The sequence below is a fragment of the Myxocyprinus asiaticus genome, chromosome 27 (assembly GCF_019703515.2).
Source record: "Myxocyprinus asiaticus isolate MX2 ecotype Aquarium Trade chromosome 27, UBuf_Myxa_2, whole genome shotgun sequence".
Classification (NCBI taxonomy): domain Eukaryota; kingdom Metazoa; phylum Chordata; class Actinopteri; order Cypriniformes; family Catostomidae; genus Myxocyprinus; species Myxocyprinus asiaticus.
Genome location: NC_059370.1, coordinates 42,069,637 through 42,090,695, shown reverse-complemented (window position 1 = coordinate 42,090,695; position 21,059 = coordinate 42,069,637). Strand labels below are relative to the sequence as shown.

The window sequence follows — 21,059 nt, the reverse complement described above, 5'->3', positions numbered from 1 at the left end:
AATCTAACGTATGCAACAATAATCAAATTTCGATATAAGTAGAAGCATCTGCTAAATTAATAGACTCTTGTGGGGTTGCACACTTGCTGTAATGTCAGTCAGACTTTAGAGTGCAAACATGTATTGCAGGAACTTAAGTGGGTGAGCAATATTTAATTCACAACAATAAAATAGCAAATGCACTAACAATCCAGAAAGCTCATACGCCACAAGTAATAGTGTTGCTCTACGTTTAATTACATTTGAATTGTGTGTGGTTTAATATTAATACTAAATTATTAATACTATTAAATTAAAATGGTTTACGAAACTAAAAGTACCGTATTCTGCACACAACACTATGGTTGCGTATGAGGTGACGTCAAGTGCGCTGCGCGTTTGCGTCAGGTTTGCTCTGCCCCTCCCCTCCCCTCTGCTGTTGATACCGAGCATTCTGATTGGCTCAGGCCTGAAATCGAGCAGCCTGATTGGCTGGGGCCTCGAAACGAGCAGCGTGATTGGCTCAGGCCTGGAAAAGAGTGTACGGGGATCCTCAATGTACAGGCCGCAGAAGTGCTACCGTTGGAAAATTAACTATAATAAAATACGACGCATTGAAGGGGATCCGAAACTCGTCAACGCTTGGAAGGCAGTCGCGGTGTAGGTAAAACGTGTTGGATTTGTGCGGTATGTATATAAAAAGGTCGCGCTCGGCCCAGTCGGCCTGCGCGGGCCTTGTGTTGTGTTCAAGCGCGTGGAAGCGCCCAGCGCGCGCTCCTGCTAGCGCATACTCGCGCTAAACTTGTCCCCGTACCGAATGCGCGCAACGTCCTTGTCACATTTAACAGATATTTACGGTGTAAATATCGACAGTGCAGTTGCGTTGCTTGTTCTGGTTTGAAATCGGATTGTTTTTTACTCACGTCTGGACGCTAATGCTATTAGCCGTTTAGCATGTAGGAAAATGGCGGAGGGCAAGATGGCGCAGTAAGGCGACTGCTTCTGCGCAAGACTTATTTCTACTGGGTTATTAAAAAGAATATCGATTTTTGCTGCGTTTGTGCAGAATTTTAACTGTGTAGCGTCAAAGCTATAAGTACAACATTTGTTTCGATTAAATGGTCTAAACGAATTTACCTGTATGCGCAATTACGTATCCCACTATGGCGAAGGTTTACCTCATAAATATTGATAAGGTTTTGCTGACGTCACGAGCTAATCGCAGTCAGGCGCTTAGTATGGAAGTGTAATGAATATTCATGAAACACGCCTTCGTCATAGTAAGGTTTGTAAATACGCCACCGCATCTTTAATCGCAGTGCGTGTCTTTCACTGTTGAACGCTAGTGGCCATCATCATCCTTACTGTTGTGCTGTAGATATCGAACAAAGTTATTTCACACACTTGAAGACGCTGTTATTATTGTGAATTGAAGACATTACACTCCTCAAAACGAATAACAGGCGCGTCTTGAGACATTGAAAAATTTTGTTTTTACTTTTAAGGAGACATGACGTCATTTTGGAATCCCCCCAAAACATTATTACTCGATACATTCATTTGTAATTACTAATTAATATTATATTATTTACATATGAATATTAGTAACATGTTGGGATTATTAATATATTATTTTATGAATTCCCATATTAATATTTAATACTACTATCAAGCTGCTTATTAAAATTATATGATTTTAAACAATTTACACCGTCTGAACGAAAAACTCTTGTCTTACACTCATGCATAGATACATACATATATATATATTTTTTCTCCAATATTTTGAACAATACATTTGTTGAAATGTCTTTTAAAACATAAAAATGTGTCTCTAAAATTGTTATTTACAAGTATTTATTGCCTTGTCTCTGCTTCTTTTAGACACTTTCCACCCAGATGCCAGATTCACAGATTTGCGTAATATTTGTGACATTTTTACCTGAAATAAACATTCAACAAATGTGAAGGTTTGTTCATTAGCAATATAATAAAAGCTTTTTTTTTTATTTTTTATTTTTTATAAACCACAAGGCTTCATGCTTGTAAAATGTAATTTTTAAGAACTAAACTGTTAAAATATCATTAGCTCTTTAATGTAGATTGTGTAATTTTAATGATTGGTTATGGATTTAATTATGAATATAATACCCTGTTATTTCTATTTTGTTTTTATCTGTTTGTTTTAAATATAGATTTATACAACATTTCTCCATTGTTTATTTATTGTTCTTGTTTATAATTTTCTCCAATGTACATACAGCATTGTGGAAAATCTTGGATAATGGATCAAGGCGGGATCCTGGAGCTTCACAAGGAGCTGAAAATGCCCCATAAAATGATAATGCCAGATTTCGGTAAGACACGGCTATTGAAATAGTGAAGCTAATGTTTGGCTATATGTAGATATCACATAATCGTGCTTACTTGGCCTTTTAACAGAAGAGTGCCAGGTTCAAAACAAGCTTCCAACAGCCGTGTATATGGAATAAGTTTGAAGTGATTTTTCATGAATTTTCGGTTAAATTAAATGTAGAGTAAAATTAGCGTTTGATTTCAACAATGTGTTTGTGTACATCTCATTTGTTGTCATTAAGTTGTATGGTGTTTAAATAGGTATACAAACAGTATTTACAAATTAATTAAAAAAAGCTCATGTTGTTCAACCACAACATTGAAAAATCAGCCTCGCATGCTTAGATGTCTTTTATTATAGTTACAGGGATGGGAGGCATGGCCCACATTGATGGAGAGCACATCGTGGTGTCGGTGCCGGAGGCCGTGCTGGTCTCAGATGTGGTGACTGATGAAGGTATCATGTTGGAGACTACTCTGGAGGCTGAGGTGGTGGAAGGGCCTGACATCTGCCAAGAAGACGTCATCACTACCGAGGGAGTGATCATGTCCGAGTCTATCCTGGAGGCAGAGGTGGCCATCGAGGAGGCTCTGGGCGACACCGCTGATCTGATCGAAGAGACGGTGTCTGATCAGGTGTTTGTGGCTGACCTCATGTCACCTCACGTGGAGAACACACTGGACCATGACCTGGTTTCTGCAGAGGTCATGGTGACGGACACGGAGATGGTCATCCAATCACATGACGCCATGCCATCTGATGTCACTATTAAGGATGATGACGAAGAGGATGTGAAGAGCACCTCAGAGGACTACCTAATGATTTCCTGTGAGTGCACATCAACATGTTGTCTCAGTAGGGTTGGAAATAGACAACCAGGTCAGTTTAAAAATAAATAAATACTGAAATCGATTGATGTTGGCATTTTTCCACCAATGCAGACAAAATACTGTACTGCAGGGTTCCTACATTTGGGTTCCTGGTCTTGGAAAAAATATCCCTATGGCTCAGTACATCAGCCAGATGTACACTAATATTTGATACTTTTTGTTCTCTCTGGCAGTGGATGAGGTTGGTGAAAAGCTAGACATTGGAGACGCGCCCTTAAAGATCAGCGCCGATGTGAGTCAGGATGACGATGGGTCCAAGGAGGATGAGTTCAGCTCGGAGGTCATTAAAGTTTACATCTTTAAAGCAGATGGAGATGAAGATGTGGAAATAGGTGAGGGACACATTTAAAATCTTGTCATATGTCAAGAAATAAACCAGACATGATCATGAAACATGCAAATGCACATTGCTCTGTGACGGCTGTGGTGCATATATTAAATATTTTAAAATATGCACCATATTTTAATATTTTAAATTGCTAAAACAAGCATCAATAATAGAGCTGGGATCTGCAGATTCTGTCTGACACTGCTTTAATAAATAGTTTAGCTGTAAAAAGGCTTATCAAACTGTTGGATGCCGTGAATTACATGTCGCGCCCTCCGCAATATTTATAATCTAACAGCCAAGGTATTTATGCGCAGTGGCAGGTAATTTTGCACATTGACCTGCCACTGTCGACAATAAATGCCGCTAGACACAAAGACGCGCGCTTGAAGCAGGGTTCCGCAGATCCTTACAATGTCTTAAATTCAGTTTTCCAAAATGTAAGGTCATAAAAAGTCTTAAATATTTTAAATGATACAACAGAAGTCTTAATCTTTATTTAAAGAGGTCTTAAATTTGGGGGCGGAAAGACAGGAATCGTGATATGACCTAATGTGATTATCAAACTTCAAAACAATATGATTTAATAAAATAAATGCAAGTGCTGCGTCCTTCAAAGTGAAAACGCGGCACTGTTGTATTTTCTCCAAGCACGCGGGGGCTTGTGGGCGTTTCCAGCTGTTGCAGAGCAGTTCATAAACATTAGGCCATATCAAAAATTTATGACAAGCTATCACTAATGATCAACTGTTGATGATGATGATGATATAGTGTTGATGAAATATGACAATGTTTACTTTTAATTGTTCATACAGTAATATGTTGTAGATTATCGTAGGGGTGCACATTTTATATCCATTATTTGTTTGAATGATCAGCTGGAAGCAGTGAACCGCTAACATTTCAAAATAAAAGTCCCCGGTGTATTTCAGAGTTAAAATACCTTTAAAGTTAAAAGTTCCATGCTATGAATCAAATCACTGACTTGCATTAAATAAAAACATTACATCGTACCGGGAGACTCTGAGAAATGGTGGTACACCGGTACTCTTTTGACTAAATTAGAGAAGTGCAGGTACTGCATACTGGTGAGTACCTGCACACTTCAAGCACTGAGCACAATCCAGTATCAGTCGACCTCTAATTTGCATCTATTTATATGATGGTACATAAACCAATTTCAGTGTGATATATATGTGGAAAACATGTCTTTTGAGTATTTTAAACTTTCATATATCCTACACTGTTTTACTGATTAGCAATGTTAAGGCCATGATGAATGTACCCCTGCCTGTTTAATTAAGAGTCTGTGATACATGATTTATTTTGAGATTGTGTGGGTTTGTTTTGGTATGGGGATACGGTATTAATTTTACTGGTTCAGGTCTTAAAAAGTCTTACATTTGATTTTAAAAACTCTGCAGCAACCCTGTGAAGACACACCTGATTATATTTTGAAGAACAGATGAAAGAAATGCCGGCGATGCGCGTGTCTGGTTTGCTTTATTGTTCAGAAGTTAATTTACGCTTTGGCGCCCACGCTCGCAGTTCGACCGTGTCTCGTGAAGCACACACAAATTGTGAATTCTCACTTTATTTCTCTCAGTCATCTGGGAGCAGTTTGTAAGAATACTATTGTTTGAGAACGCTGCTCAGACTATCTCAGGATGCATATGCAAATAACATGCAGTGACATTGGCACTACAGGTGAATTGTCGTGTTTGTCATAATTCAGTATAGCCCCAGCAACAGTTCTTGAACAATTTTACACTTTAGCCTCCATTTGTATGTTGCAAAGTTATTATTATGATAATAGTATTAGCCTATGGTAATTAATGTTATATTTTTTATCTAAAATAACAAATTTAGTTTAAGTTCAAATTATATATAGTATATTTTTATTTGTTGAATACAGATTGACATAATGCAGCCTTATATATGGGTTCCTTTGCACTAACTAGTCACCTAGCTCAGACAACACACTGACTGGTCGATTGGTAGTTTTAAATTGATAGTTTTGCACATTCCTACCTTTTACCTGCAAATTATATATTACAGAGTAAAAACAATTGTCATTTCTGACACAACTGTTCTTCAATAGATATTTCTTTCTGAGAAAAAGACTTAGTTTCTTTTTAAGAAGTTTTTATATCAAAACATCAAATCGCAATACTTACAGAATCGCAATACATATCGAATTGGCTTGGAAATATCGTTGTAGTATCGAACCGGGAGGTCTGTGGCAATTCCCAGCCCTAGTCAATAATACTATTGCTCATACGGAGGGTGAGGGATGTGAACAAACCCAAATTAAAACAGCATTGAAAAAGAAAATCATGTAGACTTTGGTGTGCTCTTTTTGACTTGCCAGTACGTAACCCCCTAGCAACATATAAACGGTTTTTCAGTTGCCAATACTGATATCTAGGGAGCAGGATGGCCGATACATATGCAGACAAGCATAATACAATTTAACAACAGCAAATCAGGTGTACACAACATTTCTAAATTGAAACGAACACTTATTTTATGCAATGTTTACTTAAATTTGCATAAACTTAAAAAAGAAAAAACCTTGGGGGAAAAAAAAAGCGTTGACTTCATTGACATCTATTGGTCGATTTTGGAACTTACAGAAGCGAAAGTAAACACTTCCGTTAATCGGCCAAGCGAACACGGTTTTTCGGCCAATGCCGATAATTGCAAAATGGCCAAAATCGACGGATTAGTCACCCTGGCCTATGTATCGGCCTATCACTACTAAAAATATCTCAGAATATCTAGGCCACGCATAGCAAAGCCTTAGCAGCCACATACAGTACACGCTAAAAATCACTCAGAACACCTATGCAATTGCATAGCAATGCCTTGCAACCATTCACAACACCAAAGCAATCACATAGCAACACACTAGCAACCACATAGCAACATGCTAAAAACCATTCAGGACATCTTGGCAAGTGGGAACCACATAGCAATGCCCTGGCAACCACCCACAACACCCTAGCAACCACATAGCAACATGCTAAAAACACTTAGGATACCTTGGTAACCGCATAGCAACACCCTAGCAACCATATATCAACACGCTTAAAACACTCAAGACACCTTGGCAACCACATACAGTATCAATGCCCTGGCACCCACACACAACAACCTCGCAACATGCTAATACCACTCAGGGCACCTTGGCAACCGCATATCAACACCTTGGCAACTACCTGCAACACCCTAGCAACTGCATAGCAATGCCCTGGCAACTACCCATAAGACCGTAGCAACCACACAGCAACATGATAAAAACACTCAGAATACCTTGGTAACTGCATAGCAGCGCCCTAAGAACAGCATATCAACAATCTGTCACAGTCCTGTCACCTTGTCAGGTTGGGTTTTTGTCTGACGGTACTGTGGCATCTTCACCCCATGTTCTGTCTTGTGTTTCGTGTCCTGTCTTTGTGTTGAGCGCAAGGGTCCGGGTGTGAGTTACCGCCTTGCGCTCTTCGGTGATGTCGCGGTCCTGTCATTCTGTCAGGTTGGGTTTTTGTCTGACGGGACCGTGACATCATCATCCCATGTCTTGTGTTTCATGTACGTTCTTTGTGTGAGTGCACGGGTCCGGTTGTGAGTTACCTCCGTGCACTCTTCGGCCGGTCTTATGTCATGTCCAGAGCATAATGTCTGGATCCTGACTTCCTGAATGGTTCGGTTTCGATCCGTGTTGGGATCCGGACACTCATGCTCCATGTTCTGTTTGTTTTGGTCAGATCGTGCTTACGTTTCTCCCTTATGTGTTTCAGGTGCCGCTGGCATGTGGAATCAGCATTTCCATGGGAACCCTGATTGTTTCCATGGGAACGCTGATCATGCCAACTTTCAGCTGGCGAGCGGCACCTGTCCCTTGTCTGTTCCTGACTATTTTAATCCCCTCTTGTGTCATGTTCGTTGCTGGATTGTTGAATGTGGTTTAGTGAATGTAATAGTGTTTAGTGTTGATGTGTGTTAGTGTGTGTAAGCAACTAACCTCGCTCTCTCTGCCTAGTTTGTTCTGTCTCGTGTATCTGTTTGGTTGCCCATCTCTGCCCGCATGTCGTGTGTGTGTGGTTACCTTCCAGCTTGCTCTAAGGTTGTTCACTACACTCCCGAATCTTCAACGGAGGATTCCTCGTCTCTGCCTGCGTGTCGGGAAAGTGATTACCTTCCAATCTTCTGTGCGATTGTTCTCTGCCCTCACGAAGCTTCAACGGAGGATTCCTCGTAACTGTAGCTGGTGCCGGGATCTCCAGTCTTCGCCAGCACAGTTAACATTATCATTTATTGTAAATAAATCCTTTTGAACTGTTCCTCTGCTCTTGGGTCTCTGTCTCGCTCTCTGACACAATCACCACATATCAACACACTGAAAACACTCGAGACACCTTGGCAACCAGATATCAATGCCCTAGCACCCACTAACAAAACCCTAGCAACTTCATAGCATTGCCCGGACCCACCTTTTAACACCTAACTGCATAGCAACGCCCTGGCAACCATGCACAACACCCTTGAAACTGCATAGCAACATGCTAAAAAACATTTAGGATGCATCGGTAACCATATAGAATCCGAATAGCAACACGCTAAAAAACATCGCCCTGGAACCACCTTTTGACAACCTTGCAACCACATAGCAATGTGCAAACAACCATCCATAAGTTGTCATTTATTCTGTTATGAGTTCTTCTGTTGAATTTGATATTAATTATATTTCTCAAGCCACATGGTTTACCTCTATTTCAATGTTTAAGTGTTACACAACAATGGTTCTCTTTTTTTGTGTGCTTTTTAACAATCTCTCCAGTTTCATTCATATCTTGGATTATTTGGATCACAGTACAGGCCTACAGTAATGATACAATTATTTGGAATTTTTTTCAATTTATTAACAGTCAAAAGCACACAAACCCACACATAGCTGCCTTTGTAGTGGTTTATCAGTTTGAGAAATATGTAAATTGAAATTTGGAATTTTTGTTGATCTGAACCATAAATTTATGTTTGGATTGTAGGCAGCACAGAGGTGGTAGCAGAGAGTGATTTTTCCAATGGGCACACAGTGCTGGAACCAGCAGGCACAGGCAGACTGCCCAGAGAGAAGATGCTCTACATGGCTCTGAAGGATGCTAGCCAGGGAGAGGAGGACATCAGTGAGTTCTTGTATTTCTTTGTTTGAGAAGAGGGACAGTGTATAAAATCTGCGTATGTCTGCAGCAAACCAAAAAACATGTTTTCACTTTTTGTTGATTTCTCTCCTGAGTATAGACTGTACAGAAATAACAGATCAGGTGTATATGGAGGTGATTGTTGGGGAGGAAGAGGCTCCTGCCATCCAGGAAGCTCAACTGGAGGACACACCAGTGAACAAGACCTTCGTCCCTGCAGCCTGGGCAGCTGCTTATGGTCTTTTACTTTATTTATGTTGCTTGGCTTTCAGGCCCAGTAAAAAGATAATTTATCCAAAAAGGAAAACTCTATCAGTACTTACTCTTATGTAGTTACAAACTGATTTGACATTCTTTCTTCCATGGCACAGAAAAGGAGATGTTTTGCATATGACAGGATACAGTGACCAGAGGCTGTCAAGCTCTTAAAAAGGACATAAAAGTTGTCCAAATGACTCTATATTCCAAGATTGTATGATAGAGCAGTTTCAACATCCTGCTTAAAGTGATATTTCACCCAAAAATGAAAATGATCTCATTATTTACTCACCCTCATGCCATCCCAGATGTGTATGACTTTCCTTCTTCTGCTGAACACAAAGATTTTTAGAAGAATATCTCCGCTCTGTAGGTCCATACAATGCGAGTGAGTGGGTGCCAAAATTTTGAAGCTCCAAAATGCACATAAACAGCATAGAAGTAATCCATAAGACTCCAGTAGATAAATCCATATCTTCAGATGCGATATGTGATAGGTGTGGGTGAGAAACAGTCCAATATTTAAGTCCTTTTTTACTATCACTCTCCACTTTCACTTTTACATTCTTCTTCTTTTGTTTTTGGTAATTTGCATTCTTCGTTCATATCACCCCCTACTGGGCAGGGAGGAGAATTTATGGTAAAAAAACTTACATAAATATTGGACTGTTTCTCAACCACACTTATCATATCACTTCTGAAAATATGGATTAAACCACTGGAGCTCTATGGATTACTTTTATGCTGACTTTGTGCTTTTGGAGCTTAAAAATGTTGGCACCCATTCACTTGTAATGTATGGATCTACAGAGCTGAAATATTCTAAAAATCTTCATTTGTGTTCTGCAGAAGAAAGAATGTCATACACATCTGGGATGGCATGAGGTTGAGTAAATGATGAGAGAATTTTCATTTTTGGGTGAACTGTCCCTTTAATAGCTGCTTTTGTGTTCCACACAAGAAAGACATACGGGTTTGAAAATGATGACAGAATTGTAATTTTTTGGTGAAGTATTGCTTTAAAATATAGATTAACATTTAAAAGACATACTCTTCTTTCCTTTAGTGCATTTAAATGGAATAAATGGCCCATCCAAACACCTCACCAGTCTTGCTTTTCCAACAGGTAGTAGTCTAGAGAGTAAGAACGGTGCTGCCACTCCATACCTGCAGATCACTGACAGCATCAGCACCAGCCGAGCTCTCAAGCAGAAGATCAAGAAGAGGAGGAGGGGAGAGTCACGCCAGTGCCAGACAGGTGTGATCTTTTAGGTCCTGTTTACACCTTGTATTAACCTGTGTCTCAGGTGATCCAATCATATGTGTACAGAGCTGAATACAGGTGTGAAGTACGGATGTCAAAAGAACTAGAACTTCGGTACCAAGCCGATACTAATATAAAGAAGCTGTAACGATACCAGTGTTTCAGTAGGACCAAGCACCGTCTCAATTCGGTCCTTGCACGCTGTCTGACTGACATATGGCACTGCAAAGTGAATGTGAGAAGCCACTCATACATTGTTGTACTGGATGACAGACAAAGTGCTCATTCACTGTGAAGATCGCAGTGCATGCAGACTATGTATTTAAATAGATTGAAGCATTTTGCGCTTCAGTAATCACACTGGGTTATATAACCACCGTCTTATCTGGAAGTGTGAAACTACCGTCAAAAATACAGAACCAGTAAAGCCTCCACGTCAAAATAAAAGCTTGACCTGTGTAATTTAAGAAATTGCGACAGATATATTACTTGTGTTTAGTAAAATGTATTTTATTATTATGTTGAACTTATATTTCACAAGCAAGAGTTCTCTTGTACTAAATAAATGTTTTCATTTACAGTGTGATGCTCTGTTTTGGAGCACTTTAATTGACAAAAAAATAACACCGACGTGTAAGGATCTGATTTACTGGGGTAAATGTAGCTTTTTCATAGGCTAAAGGATGAGTTCAGTAGCATATTACCACAGTATTTCTTTCTGTGGTATTGAAATTGGATTTGAGAATCATGAAATGTTACTGGTTTCGGTACTGACTACTGATATGTTGGTACTGTGACAGCCCTAGTGTGAACAGGGTGCAGTTTTGTCATTGGATCAATCAAAGCACATTCAGTGGTAGTTGTTGCATTTGTTGCCAGACAAAAAGTCCAAACATATTTGCACATGACACAGAACATCTTCAGTTTGCCTGGTGTTAATATAGAGCGGCACAAATCATGTGAAACACACACATCCTTGAATTACAGTTAATACTCAACCTAATGAACAATGAGCTTTGTGCTCAAAAAGTCACGTTTGTGGTCAGACTAAAAGGCTGAATTGGTCTTTTTACGCCTTTTAAACACATAGTGAAACACTTACAAATGTACATTGATCTATGTTGTCATGAAATCAGAGACCCTCCCATTGAAGTCTTGGCACAAGTGGTCATAAGAGGCGTATTTGAGACCCATGTAAATTAGCGATTTAAAAAGTTAATTTGACATATTCTTTTTACATTTTTTCTACTTAATTTCTTCAATATTGCATCTACTGATAAGTGCCAGCATTCATTCTCAAATAAGAAACATGTAGCAATTTATCCTTAACAGTTTAACAGTTTGTGATTGGATAAACTGAGATGGATGTTAATACCAGGAGTAAACAGGGCCTTTATTGGAGGGAAAAAGTAGAGCACCTGAAGGTGACATTTTTGACATGTAAATTCATGATGTTCTCATCCTTTGTTTTAGCCGTAATAATCGGTCCTGATGGGCAGCCCCTGACCGTCTACCCCTGCCATATCTGCGGCAAGAAGTTCAAGTCACGGAGTTTCCTGAAACGGCACATGAAGAACCACCCGGACCACATGTTGAAGAAGAAGTACCAGTGCACCGACTGCGACTTCATCACCAACAAGAAGGTGAGTTTCCACAACCACCTGGAAAGCCACAAGCTCATCATTAAGAACGAGAAGATCCCCGAGTACACGGAGTACACGCGGCGCTACCACGAGGCCAGCCCGCTGAGCTCCAACAAACTCATCCTGCGTGACAAGGAGCCCAAGCTGCACAAGTGTAAGTATTGCGAGTACGAGACCGCCGAACAGGGCCTCTTGAATCGCCACCTGCTGGCTGTGCACAGCAAGAACTTTGCGCACGTCTGTGTGGAGTGTGCAAAGGGCTTCCGCCACCCCTCGGAGCTCAAAAAACACATGAGGACCCACACGGGCGAGAAGCCCTACCACTGTCAGCACTGCGACTTCCGCTGTGCCGATCAGTCCAACTTAAAAACTCATATAAAGAGCAAACATGGGACCGACCTACCCTTTGAATGCGAACACTGCCCGCAGGCGTTTGCTGATGACAAGGAACTCCAAAGGCACACAGAGATCTTTCAGGGTCACAAGACCCATCAGTGTCCGCACTGTGAACACAAGAGCACCAATTCCAATGATTTGAAACGTCATGTTATTTCGGTGCACACAAAAGACTTTCCGCACAAGTGCAACGTGTGCGAGAAGGGCTTCCACAGGCCCTCCGAACTGAAGAAACATGCCGAAACGCACAAGGGAAATAAAGTACACCAGTGCCGGCATTGCGATTTTAAAATATCGGACCCCTTCACGCTTAGTCGCCACATTCTGTCTGTTCACACTAAGGACCTGCCATTTAAATGCAAGCGTTGCAAGCGTGGCTTCAGGCAACAGAATGAACTCAAAAAGCACATGAAGACACACAGCGGTCGCAAGGTCTATCAATGCCAATATTGCGAGTACAACACTACGGACGCTTCAGGATTCAAACGGCATGTCATATCCATCCACACTAAAAACTATCCGCACAGGTGTGACTATTGCAAAAAGGGTTTCAGGCGACCTTCGGAAAAGAACCAACATATCTTGCGACATCACAAAGAAACCCTAATGTAATGCTCTTTTATCCCCAAAACAAGAGCCAACGTTATACTCTACAACTACACTTTGTCATTTAGATGGCTAAACTGTCTTGTTATTTAATGTTCTGGTTATATTTTAAAGGAATGTAACTAAGACAGGTATGAGTGGCTTACAGTATGGTCTTGGTCAAAACCATCACAACGTTCACAGTCTTTGCTTATTCACTCATTCAGGGTCTCAAATGTCTATATTTTTATACCCACTTTGCTTAAAAGCTGCAAGCAAATCGTGTCCTCTACTATTAAAGGAATAGTTCACCTAAAAATGAAAATTCTGTCATTTACTCACACTTGTTCCAAATTTGAATTGATGTTTTATCCCTGGAACACGGAGTACTGTCACCATTCACTTTCATTGCATCTTTTTTCCATACAGTGGAAGTGAATGGTGACTGAGGCTAATATTCTGCCTAACAGTTACTTTTGTGGTCCTTGGAAGAAAACAAGCAGCTTTGGATCAATGAGTAAATGATGACAGAATTTAGGTAACTATCCCTTTAAGGCTGGTGAGAGAATCAACATTACTTGGAAAAGATGCTCAATCAAAAGCTTCCCTGAAGTCAGTTTGGTGTAGACTCCTCATTAAATGTATTTTACCAACTAGTATGTCCAAGTTTTACCGCACCTTTTACATTATACCGCCAGTCATGATGTTAATTTAGGCAACTTCTCTTTTTGTGGTATGCATGCAAGATTGTGTGATTCAAACCAGTGCATTTTACCGCATTTTCATAGCGTTTGCTCTGCAGTCCTGGTATTTTGAGTGCTCATTCTAGCTCGTCAGATGAAACTAGTATTTTTGATACGAATCAAACGTTTTGTCGTTAACTTTGTGAATACCACTACAAGATTAAATGTTTATGTAAAATCAGTCATTAACACCTGGCAAACATGCACAAACTGCCAATATATTTCGGATCTCTCGAGTCATGCCTTACATGCAGTGTATTTTCTTGCACTGAACTCAGTAAATATGAATCAATTGTGAATATTTTTAACAAGTTTCAATTATGCTATGATAGATGTATACATTAACAAATGCAAATCACAGTCAGAGCACCTTTTTTGCTTTTATGACATCACTTCTGCGTTATTTATTTATTAGCAGGTGGGCAGACTTAGGCACGGCAATCCTTAACCAGAATCCATCCCCCTTCCTACCAGTATTTGTGAATAAAAGACCTCAGCGATTTAAGAGGCATGCCTTGATATCTAGCTTTATTAATTGGCATAGCTATTGACCTCTAATACTACTGTAGTTAACAACAGTATCCAGAAACTAAACTGCAACATACTCTACATGGATTTGATTGATGTTTAGAGCTGCGAGGGCCTGTACTACCCGTTATTGTTTTTATTGTCTGACATCCTAATGTAAAACATTTGTGAAAAGCTCTGTCACAGAATAAGAAAGGGTTGTAAGTGTTTCAAGACATGCTTTAAAAAGTTCAGTTTCTGGTAGCGACGAAATACTATTTTTCTGTCTTCTTAACAAAAGCAAATAGAGAAATTTCAGCATAAATGGATGAAATAAGTCTTGCTTTTGCTGTGTATGCATCTTTATTCACAATTAAATTGAGGCAATGCCATTAGACAAGGTAGACGCCATGTTTGACACAAATAAAAATGACACTGCAAGGGGTAAGTGTAGGGTATATAAAATGTCTTTCCAAAAAAAATCCAATAGACAGAAAACTGTGGAAAACATGGGTTTTGAAAATTAGATGTGACATAAGACTTTAAAGGGATAGTTCACCCAAAAATGCTAATTCTGTCATCAACCCTTATGTTGTTTCATCCCTTTATTAAATGTTCTCAGTGGAGCCGCAAAGACGATGTTAGGTAGAATGTTACCATTCATGGTGGCTGAGGCTGTAAGTCCCTGACATTCTGCCTAACATTTCTTTTTGTGTTCAAAGGAAAAGATAGAAACTCAGACAGGTTTGGAACAATATGGTGAGTTTATGTAAAAGATTCAAAACTTAAATTTGCGTCAAATTAAATATGGTGTGCACCCTGATTAAGGTCCTTAAAACAAAACAAGTTCAATTGATCAAGTACTTTCAAAGTTGTCATACTGGCAAACATTTTCGATCCCTGGGTACCTGATTCATTGATGCGTTTACATGACGTTTGTGGCATTTAGAATTAACTCAAGCATTGTTCGAAACACATGCGGCCTAGATGGAGCTCTGTTAGTAACAGTTTTAATTGGGCAACACATTTTTCATGTGAATGAAATTCATGCATTTCAAGTAGTTTCTTTTTGGTGTTGGTGACAAACGGACTACTGGTGAGGAGGAATCCAAATAAATGTCTTTCAAAAACCACTTTTTGCTGACATAAATTGTTTCACAGTCAGGTATTCCTTGACGTTTAGCAAATAGCACTTTTCAAATGTAAGATAATTAACACAATTTAAATAAATAATCAAATGAAGATCATTTGAATCCACTTGTTTTAAGTCTTGTATTATGTCATTAAAGTGGTTAATTAGAAATGCTTTTTTCGGGGGGGGGGGGGGGGTTTACACACCCTCACGTTGAGTTCTTTTGGCTTAGTTTTAATGTTTCAACAGTTCATAATAACAGGTTCAAGTTCCAAGGTACTCATAACTCAGAAAAGCTTGACAATTAGCTATTGTCTTGTCTCAGTTATATCATTTGGCTTTTATAAAAGTGAGTTATGAAGGAAAAAAAAAAAAGAAACTGAATAAAGGGAGTTACGGCGAAAATCGGGTCTCTGAGAACTGATCTGTACTTTGATATAAAATTGCAGTAACTTCAAAATCCACACTTTAGAAGCCATTTTTCTGTTTCAGTGTTGGCATAGTTACTACTGTTTTGCCTTTGAAGGTTATGAATTGCAGAACTGCACCTCATGAAAGTTTATTTTTTTATTAAAATGTTAGGAATAAATATATTTAATTGTTATTAAAAGTTAGTTAAGTTTATTAAATGTTTTATTAAAATATTAAAGGTGCTTTTAATAATAATTAAAAAAAATCATTTTTGCAAAGAAAAGTGGGCAATTTCTATAATTCAAAGTAGTCAAGAATGTAAATGGTCAAAGCTAAGAGGCTGCTTTTATTCTTTCCAGAGCAGAAAATAGCTTTATTTTTTATTTTTGTTATTTTATTTTATATATAACTGAATATAACTTTATTTTATTTCTTAAAATTAGATCACTGTCAGTGTCTTTACACAATACATAATGTTTGGTGTAATTTTTCACAGCTCTTATGTCTGCAAAATAAGTTGATCTCAGCCAGTATGAAGCTGAAAATATTGTGTTTTTAATGCACTTTATTTCTTTTAAACATGACCTTGCACACAAAAATGGACAGGAACTAAAAGAACGAAATATGAGCACATACAACAAATGAAAGAAATTAAGCGCTGTGACAAATCTCATTTTGACAGTGCAACTAGTGTTTGACAGAAAATGGAGAAGTATAAACATGATGATATCTTTCACTGTAAAGTATTTTATAAAAATAGACATGTTCCATGCTTACTCTGAAATACTCTAAAATATAGGTATTTGTTTTTTGTACATTGCTTCTATAAATAATAAGATTCATGTTGTGAATTCTCTGTTAATTAAAAAAAACAATAAGTTCTGATATATTCATAAATATCAAAATTATTTTTAAGCTTCACAAATATCCCATGTTTTATTTTTAACAATATTTTTAGTTGAGCATAGAATAAGTATACAGTACTTTTCTATGGAAATATAATTGTAAAACACTATTTTCAATGAGTATGGTTTTGTTGACCTTTTAATGGTATATTATCCAAATCAAGCATTAAACAGTCTTGACAGTGCCTGCTTCATTCAAACCAAGCTTAAAGGAGGGTCAACATGCAAGACACCAGAACAATGAAATTCTATTTGTTATAACTTAACAGTAGTAGAGCCTGTTAAAGTGATTCTAAGACCCTTATTTAATCAGTTATATCATAGATTGAAAGGAGACAGAAAAGTGTTGAGACATAAGACAGCAGTTGGTTTTATTAAAATACATATAAAACTATTCTGTGTGTGTGTGTGTTGGGGGGGGGTGTTCTTAAGAGTGCACAATGGATGACATCACATGAAAATCCAAAAATAAAGTTTTCTTCATTATAGTAAGGACATTTCCAATTATGAGGTAAAACATTAAATCAATATTCATTAAGTTTTCAAACATGGTAGTGCACTAAGACATAGGCTATTTGTGGAAACAAAATGTTTTATATACATACGCATTGGCTTTGTGATTGCACTGAATTATGAGGCTATCAGAACCTTACCACACTCCTTCAATAGAAATAATGTTGCCACTGTTTGCCACTGCATGAGGTATGGAGCTAGTTCAGTCCTGTATGTGGAGGTGAGAGATGAAGGATATTGTTTTTGTGCATTAGCAAAGAGCGCCCTTTGTTTTTCTGCTTGGTCTTCACTCAACTGCAGTCCTCTTTCAATTCATATTCCAGTGAATTTGAATCTGCTACATTGTCTGCCCTGAGCAGGTGTTGCCTTCCACTACCTTGTTAGTGGGCTCTTGTGTTCATAAATATTTATTAAAAATGTACCAATTTAGACTCTTGCAGAGATACAAATCCAGAGTGTGGATGTGATATTGTGAAAAGGGAGTATTTCATGTCACAACAATCAAAATTGAAAAACAAGTACATTATCAAATAGCCATTTTTCTCTCTAGCTAATTTACAAAATCTGTTATATCTGTAATTTACTCTGTGATAAATTTTGCCACCATCTGGGCACATTTTTATGTGATCTAGGTATAGTTTCTCTACAATATTTGTAATTTCATAATGATAATATTGTTTTTTTTATAATATACTCTATAAACCATTTGTTCCAGATACAGAATAACCCAGACATTCCCCATCCCCACCAGCCCTTCCCAAGATTGTGATTTTATGGTTAAAATATAGGAACAACTAAACTTACAAAAAAAGTCAATTTCACAGTTCTCTTTTTCTAAAGACATGAGTGTACAGCCCTGTTATTCATCTGTACTGCACAGGATCAATGTATATTTTTCTTTGCTGCACATAAATGGTGACAAAGATCCTCTGGGGGTACAAGTTGGCACAACCCTTTACAATAGTATTACAGTATATAGTTAAGCAATTATGGAATTTAGCAGGCAGTGACCTAACAGAAAGGCCAATAAAAATGTAAACTAATGAATAATCTAGAAGAGAGTCACATTGCCCATTTGAAAAACTGTCTTTACGCCTGCCCCACGATCCCATGTGCGAAATGAAGTCATTACTTGCTGGGCAAGGTTTTGATGGAGCGATTAAGAGAGCCCATGTTAGTGGAGGTTTGGAGTTTAGCACTGGCACTCTTATTGGGGAGGCTACTTGAGTGTCCCATTGCCTCTTCAGCAGCCCGAAGAAGAAGGGTATAGTTGACAGCCACCTCCTCTACTTTATGTAAAAGCTGTAGTTTTTGAGTTTCAGAGCGTACACCCTTGACCAGCTTAATGAATGTCTGAGTAAGGTTACACAGCACCTGGAAGCTGGCTGTGACAGCACTTAGCATTCGTGCTGGACTTTTCTCAACATTTGCCACTCGTCTACATGATGCCCTGAACTCTTTAAAACAGACTGCAAGTTCTTGCTTGTACTCTGCCAGTCTTGCAGGAGGAATACGAGGTTCACCTTCTATTTGTGGACTATTGGCACACTGCCTTAAAATTGCAAGCAGCTCATTGGCATCAAGTTGTGCATTTAGGAATCCATCAGGTAGCGAGAATGTTTTGCCCTGCAAGGACTGTAGTCTTGCCAAGCTCGTTTCCAAGTTCCCAGGTGCCCGCAGATCAATCCTCTGTGTTTGTGGCTCCTCTTCCTCCTCTTCTTCCCCACTGCAATCCTCCGCATCAAGTACCTGAAGAGTTTTGCTGACTACTGGCATTGCCCCTGAATCTAGTTGCATTCCGGGCAAAACCTGCAAGGGGATGGAATAAGACAGTTCATCTTTTTCACTGCTTTCATCAGCAGCTTCACATTTGCGATAACAGAAGCAAAAGGAGCAGCATTTTTCCCTGTCTTCATTATCTTCACTTGGCAATCTTAGAACCTCAGTGGTACCCTCACGAGTTTCCTGAATTAGTTCCTCTCCCTGTATAAAAAATATCCCCTTCTTTTTGGTGTCCCCCTCTTTAGTATGTACAGGCTCCACTGGAATTGGGAGTCTAAGTCCAGTGGCTCTGACTCTTTCCATTTCTTTCTCCAAACTCTTTGTTTTTGTGGTTTTGACCTCCGCATATAGGGGGGTGCTTTCATTGTTATCTATCTCCCCTATACTATATCTCCTTTGTAGCTTTTTGTACTGTGGTGCACCCATACATTCTGATCGGGTGGTGCACATAGGCAAACATGATGTGGGTGTATCTCTGGGTTCCCTTGACTCTAGGCTTGTTGAGCGGATTCGAGTGGTTTTGATTTCCAGAGTCTGAGGTTTCTGTAATTCTCCTTGAGCATGTTGAGACTTAAGGACTCTTGGGGGTGTTTTTGAGACAGCTCTCTCTCTTCCTCTCTGCTCAATTGCAGAACCAACAGCTGTATCTGGGAGACGCATCCCCCGGCACATCCGCTTACAATCACAGCTGCGTCGCTGTTCTCGTGAGATCCCTGGAACCTTCTGCACAGGACTGGTGCGCAGCTGGCAGGCACATGGGGTTAAGGAGGGGACAGGAGAAGATCCCTGTGGCAAGAACTCTCCTTGTGATGTTTTGGGTTTTAGAAGCTCCTCCAGAAACTCTAGCTCATATTGCCTGACCTTCTGTAGCTGCGCATGGCGCTCATCTGTCTCTCTGCGCAGACGTGCTGGGAAGGTAGCTGAAATTATATTCCTAAAACTCAGAAATGGAATACTACGCTGGGATTTGGATTTGTTATTCGCATGCTTTTTATACTCTGCTCCTGGGATAGTTGCACCCTTTTCCACACAACTCAAGACATGTGTTGGGTCTACCAGAACAGGCAAACTTTTAGCATCTATCTGTGGTTCCACAGGGGCTTTACTGTGGGAGTTCTCTGCCTTTACCTCTGATGTCTCTTTCTGTTCTACTTTAGCAGGCATAACTGGTGAGTACTTAGTGGAAGGCAGGGTGCTAGGCTTTGCCAAACTTGCATCAGGTGTCTTTGCTGTAATCTCTTTGTTGCTGATTAACTGAAGTCCTTTGGCACAGAGATGCTCATCGTCTGTGGGAGAGGATGAATGAAACACTACAACCTTTTGGGCCTGTGGATCTTTCAAACGCACCTGTGGGCCAGGCTCTGGCCGTATTGGACATGTGCAGAACAAGTCAGCAGCTGGTAGAAGGCCCACTGAACTTGAAGGCTTTATGGTCTCACTTGAAGCAGTCTCTGCATCTTGGCACACATTTGTCTGGCAAATCTTAGCAGATGCAGTTCTGTCCACAGACAAGAGAACGGGTAAGGCTATGTTGGTCATTTCTAGGGTGGCTGTCCCAGAATGTTTTTCCTGGACACCTTTGGAGGAATTGGTGCTCAGTTTTTCTTCATTTGCAAGAGGCAGTTTCTCTTTGTTGACCTGGGGAGCACACCCCACATTGGTTTGTTCTGATGCTTTGAGTTCCTCAGATGTCTGTGGTTCAGACTCTACCATGCACTCTTTGACAGGGTCTGGTTCCAGTTTTTCTATATCCTTCTCACTTTTGACTCCTTCAGGGCTCTTGCCCTGCTCCACAGCATTGACAGCCCCTTGATTGGGACACACTTTCAAGGGCAGAGTCTTACTTAAGGTCACAGGCTTTGGTGGACACCCACTACGGATCTGACTCATTGAAAAGGCCCCTCCCCCAATTGCTTGTGTGGTACAGCCAGGGATTGTCAAGGGGAAGTCTCGTCGACGGAAAAGTCGTTCTTTGTTGATGTGTTGGGCAAGAAGATAGGCCTGGTTCTGATGCTGCTTCATGGCAGACACCATTTCAGACACATCAGTAAGCTCTGATGAATTTGTCTCATGCCCAGAGTCTAGGGATGATTCAGGGGTTATGGCAGCAAGCACAATCAACCCTGAAAGAGAACAAAAAACACAAAAAGGATCATAAGAAATCAA

At 39.6% G+C, this 21,059-nt stretch overlaps 2 protein-coding genes across 4 annotated transcripts in view; one reads left to right on the top strand and one right to left on the bottom strand.

The window, feature by feature from the left end:
• Positions 1–501: 501 nt before the first annotated feature.
• LOC127417947 (zinc finger protein 711-like) lies at positions 502–15,394 on the top strand. Of its 3 annotated transcripts, none has more exons than XM_051658234.1 (9): positions 502–639; positions 1,864–1,949; positions 2,243–2,336; positions 2,696–3,163; positions 3,399–3,557; positions 8,602–8,739; positions 8,855–8,992; positions 10,139–10,270; positions 11,750–15,394. In XM_051658234.1, the coding sequence occupies exons 3-9, from the start codon at positions 2,264–2,266 to the stop codon at positions 12,925–12,927; spliced, it is 2,286 nt and encodes a 761-aa protein (XP_051514194.1). In that variant the 5' UTR covers positions 502–639; positions 1,864–1,949; positions 2,243–2,263; the 3' UTR covers positions 12,928–15,394. The 3 variants fall into 3 exon arrangements, with proteins under 3 accessions (XP_051514194.1, XP_051514192.1, XP_051514193.1); XM_051658232.1 differs by having other exon boundaries at positions 508–666; XM_051658233.1 differs by having other exon boundaries at positions 510–643.
• The window catches only part of LOC127417967 (FERM and PDZ domain-containing protein 3-like), a 29,510-nt gene continuing 23,304 nt past the window's right edge, over positions 14,854–21,059 (bottom strand). Inside the window, exon 14 of the mRNA XM_051658262.1 lies at positions 14,854–21,016. Coding sequence (XP_051514222.1) covers positions 18,240–21,016 — 2,777 coding nt within the window. The 3' untranslated portion in view covers positions 14,854–18,239. The remainder of the gene's footprint in view (positions 21,017–21,059) is intronic.

Bases quoted from the DNA above. Each gene is read 5' to 3' on its own strand.
- LOC127417947 (XM_051658234.1), top strand. From the start codon at position 2,264: ATGGATCAAGGCGGGATCCTGGAGCTTCACAAGGAGCTGAAAATGCCC. The intron at 3,558-8,601 runs GTGAGGGACACA...TTTGGATTGTAG, and splicing joins AGATGAAGATGTGGAAATAG to GCAGCACAGAGGTGGTAGCA. The intron at 8,993-10,138 runs GTCTTTTACTTT...CTTTTCCAACAG, and splicing joins AGCCTGGGCAGCTGCTTATG to GTAGTAGTCTAGAGAGTAAG.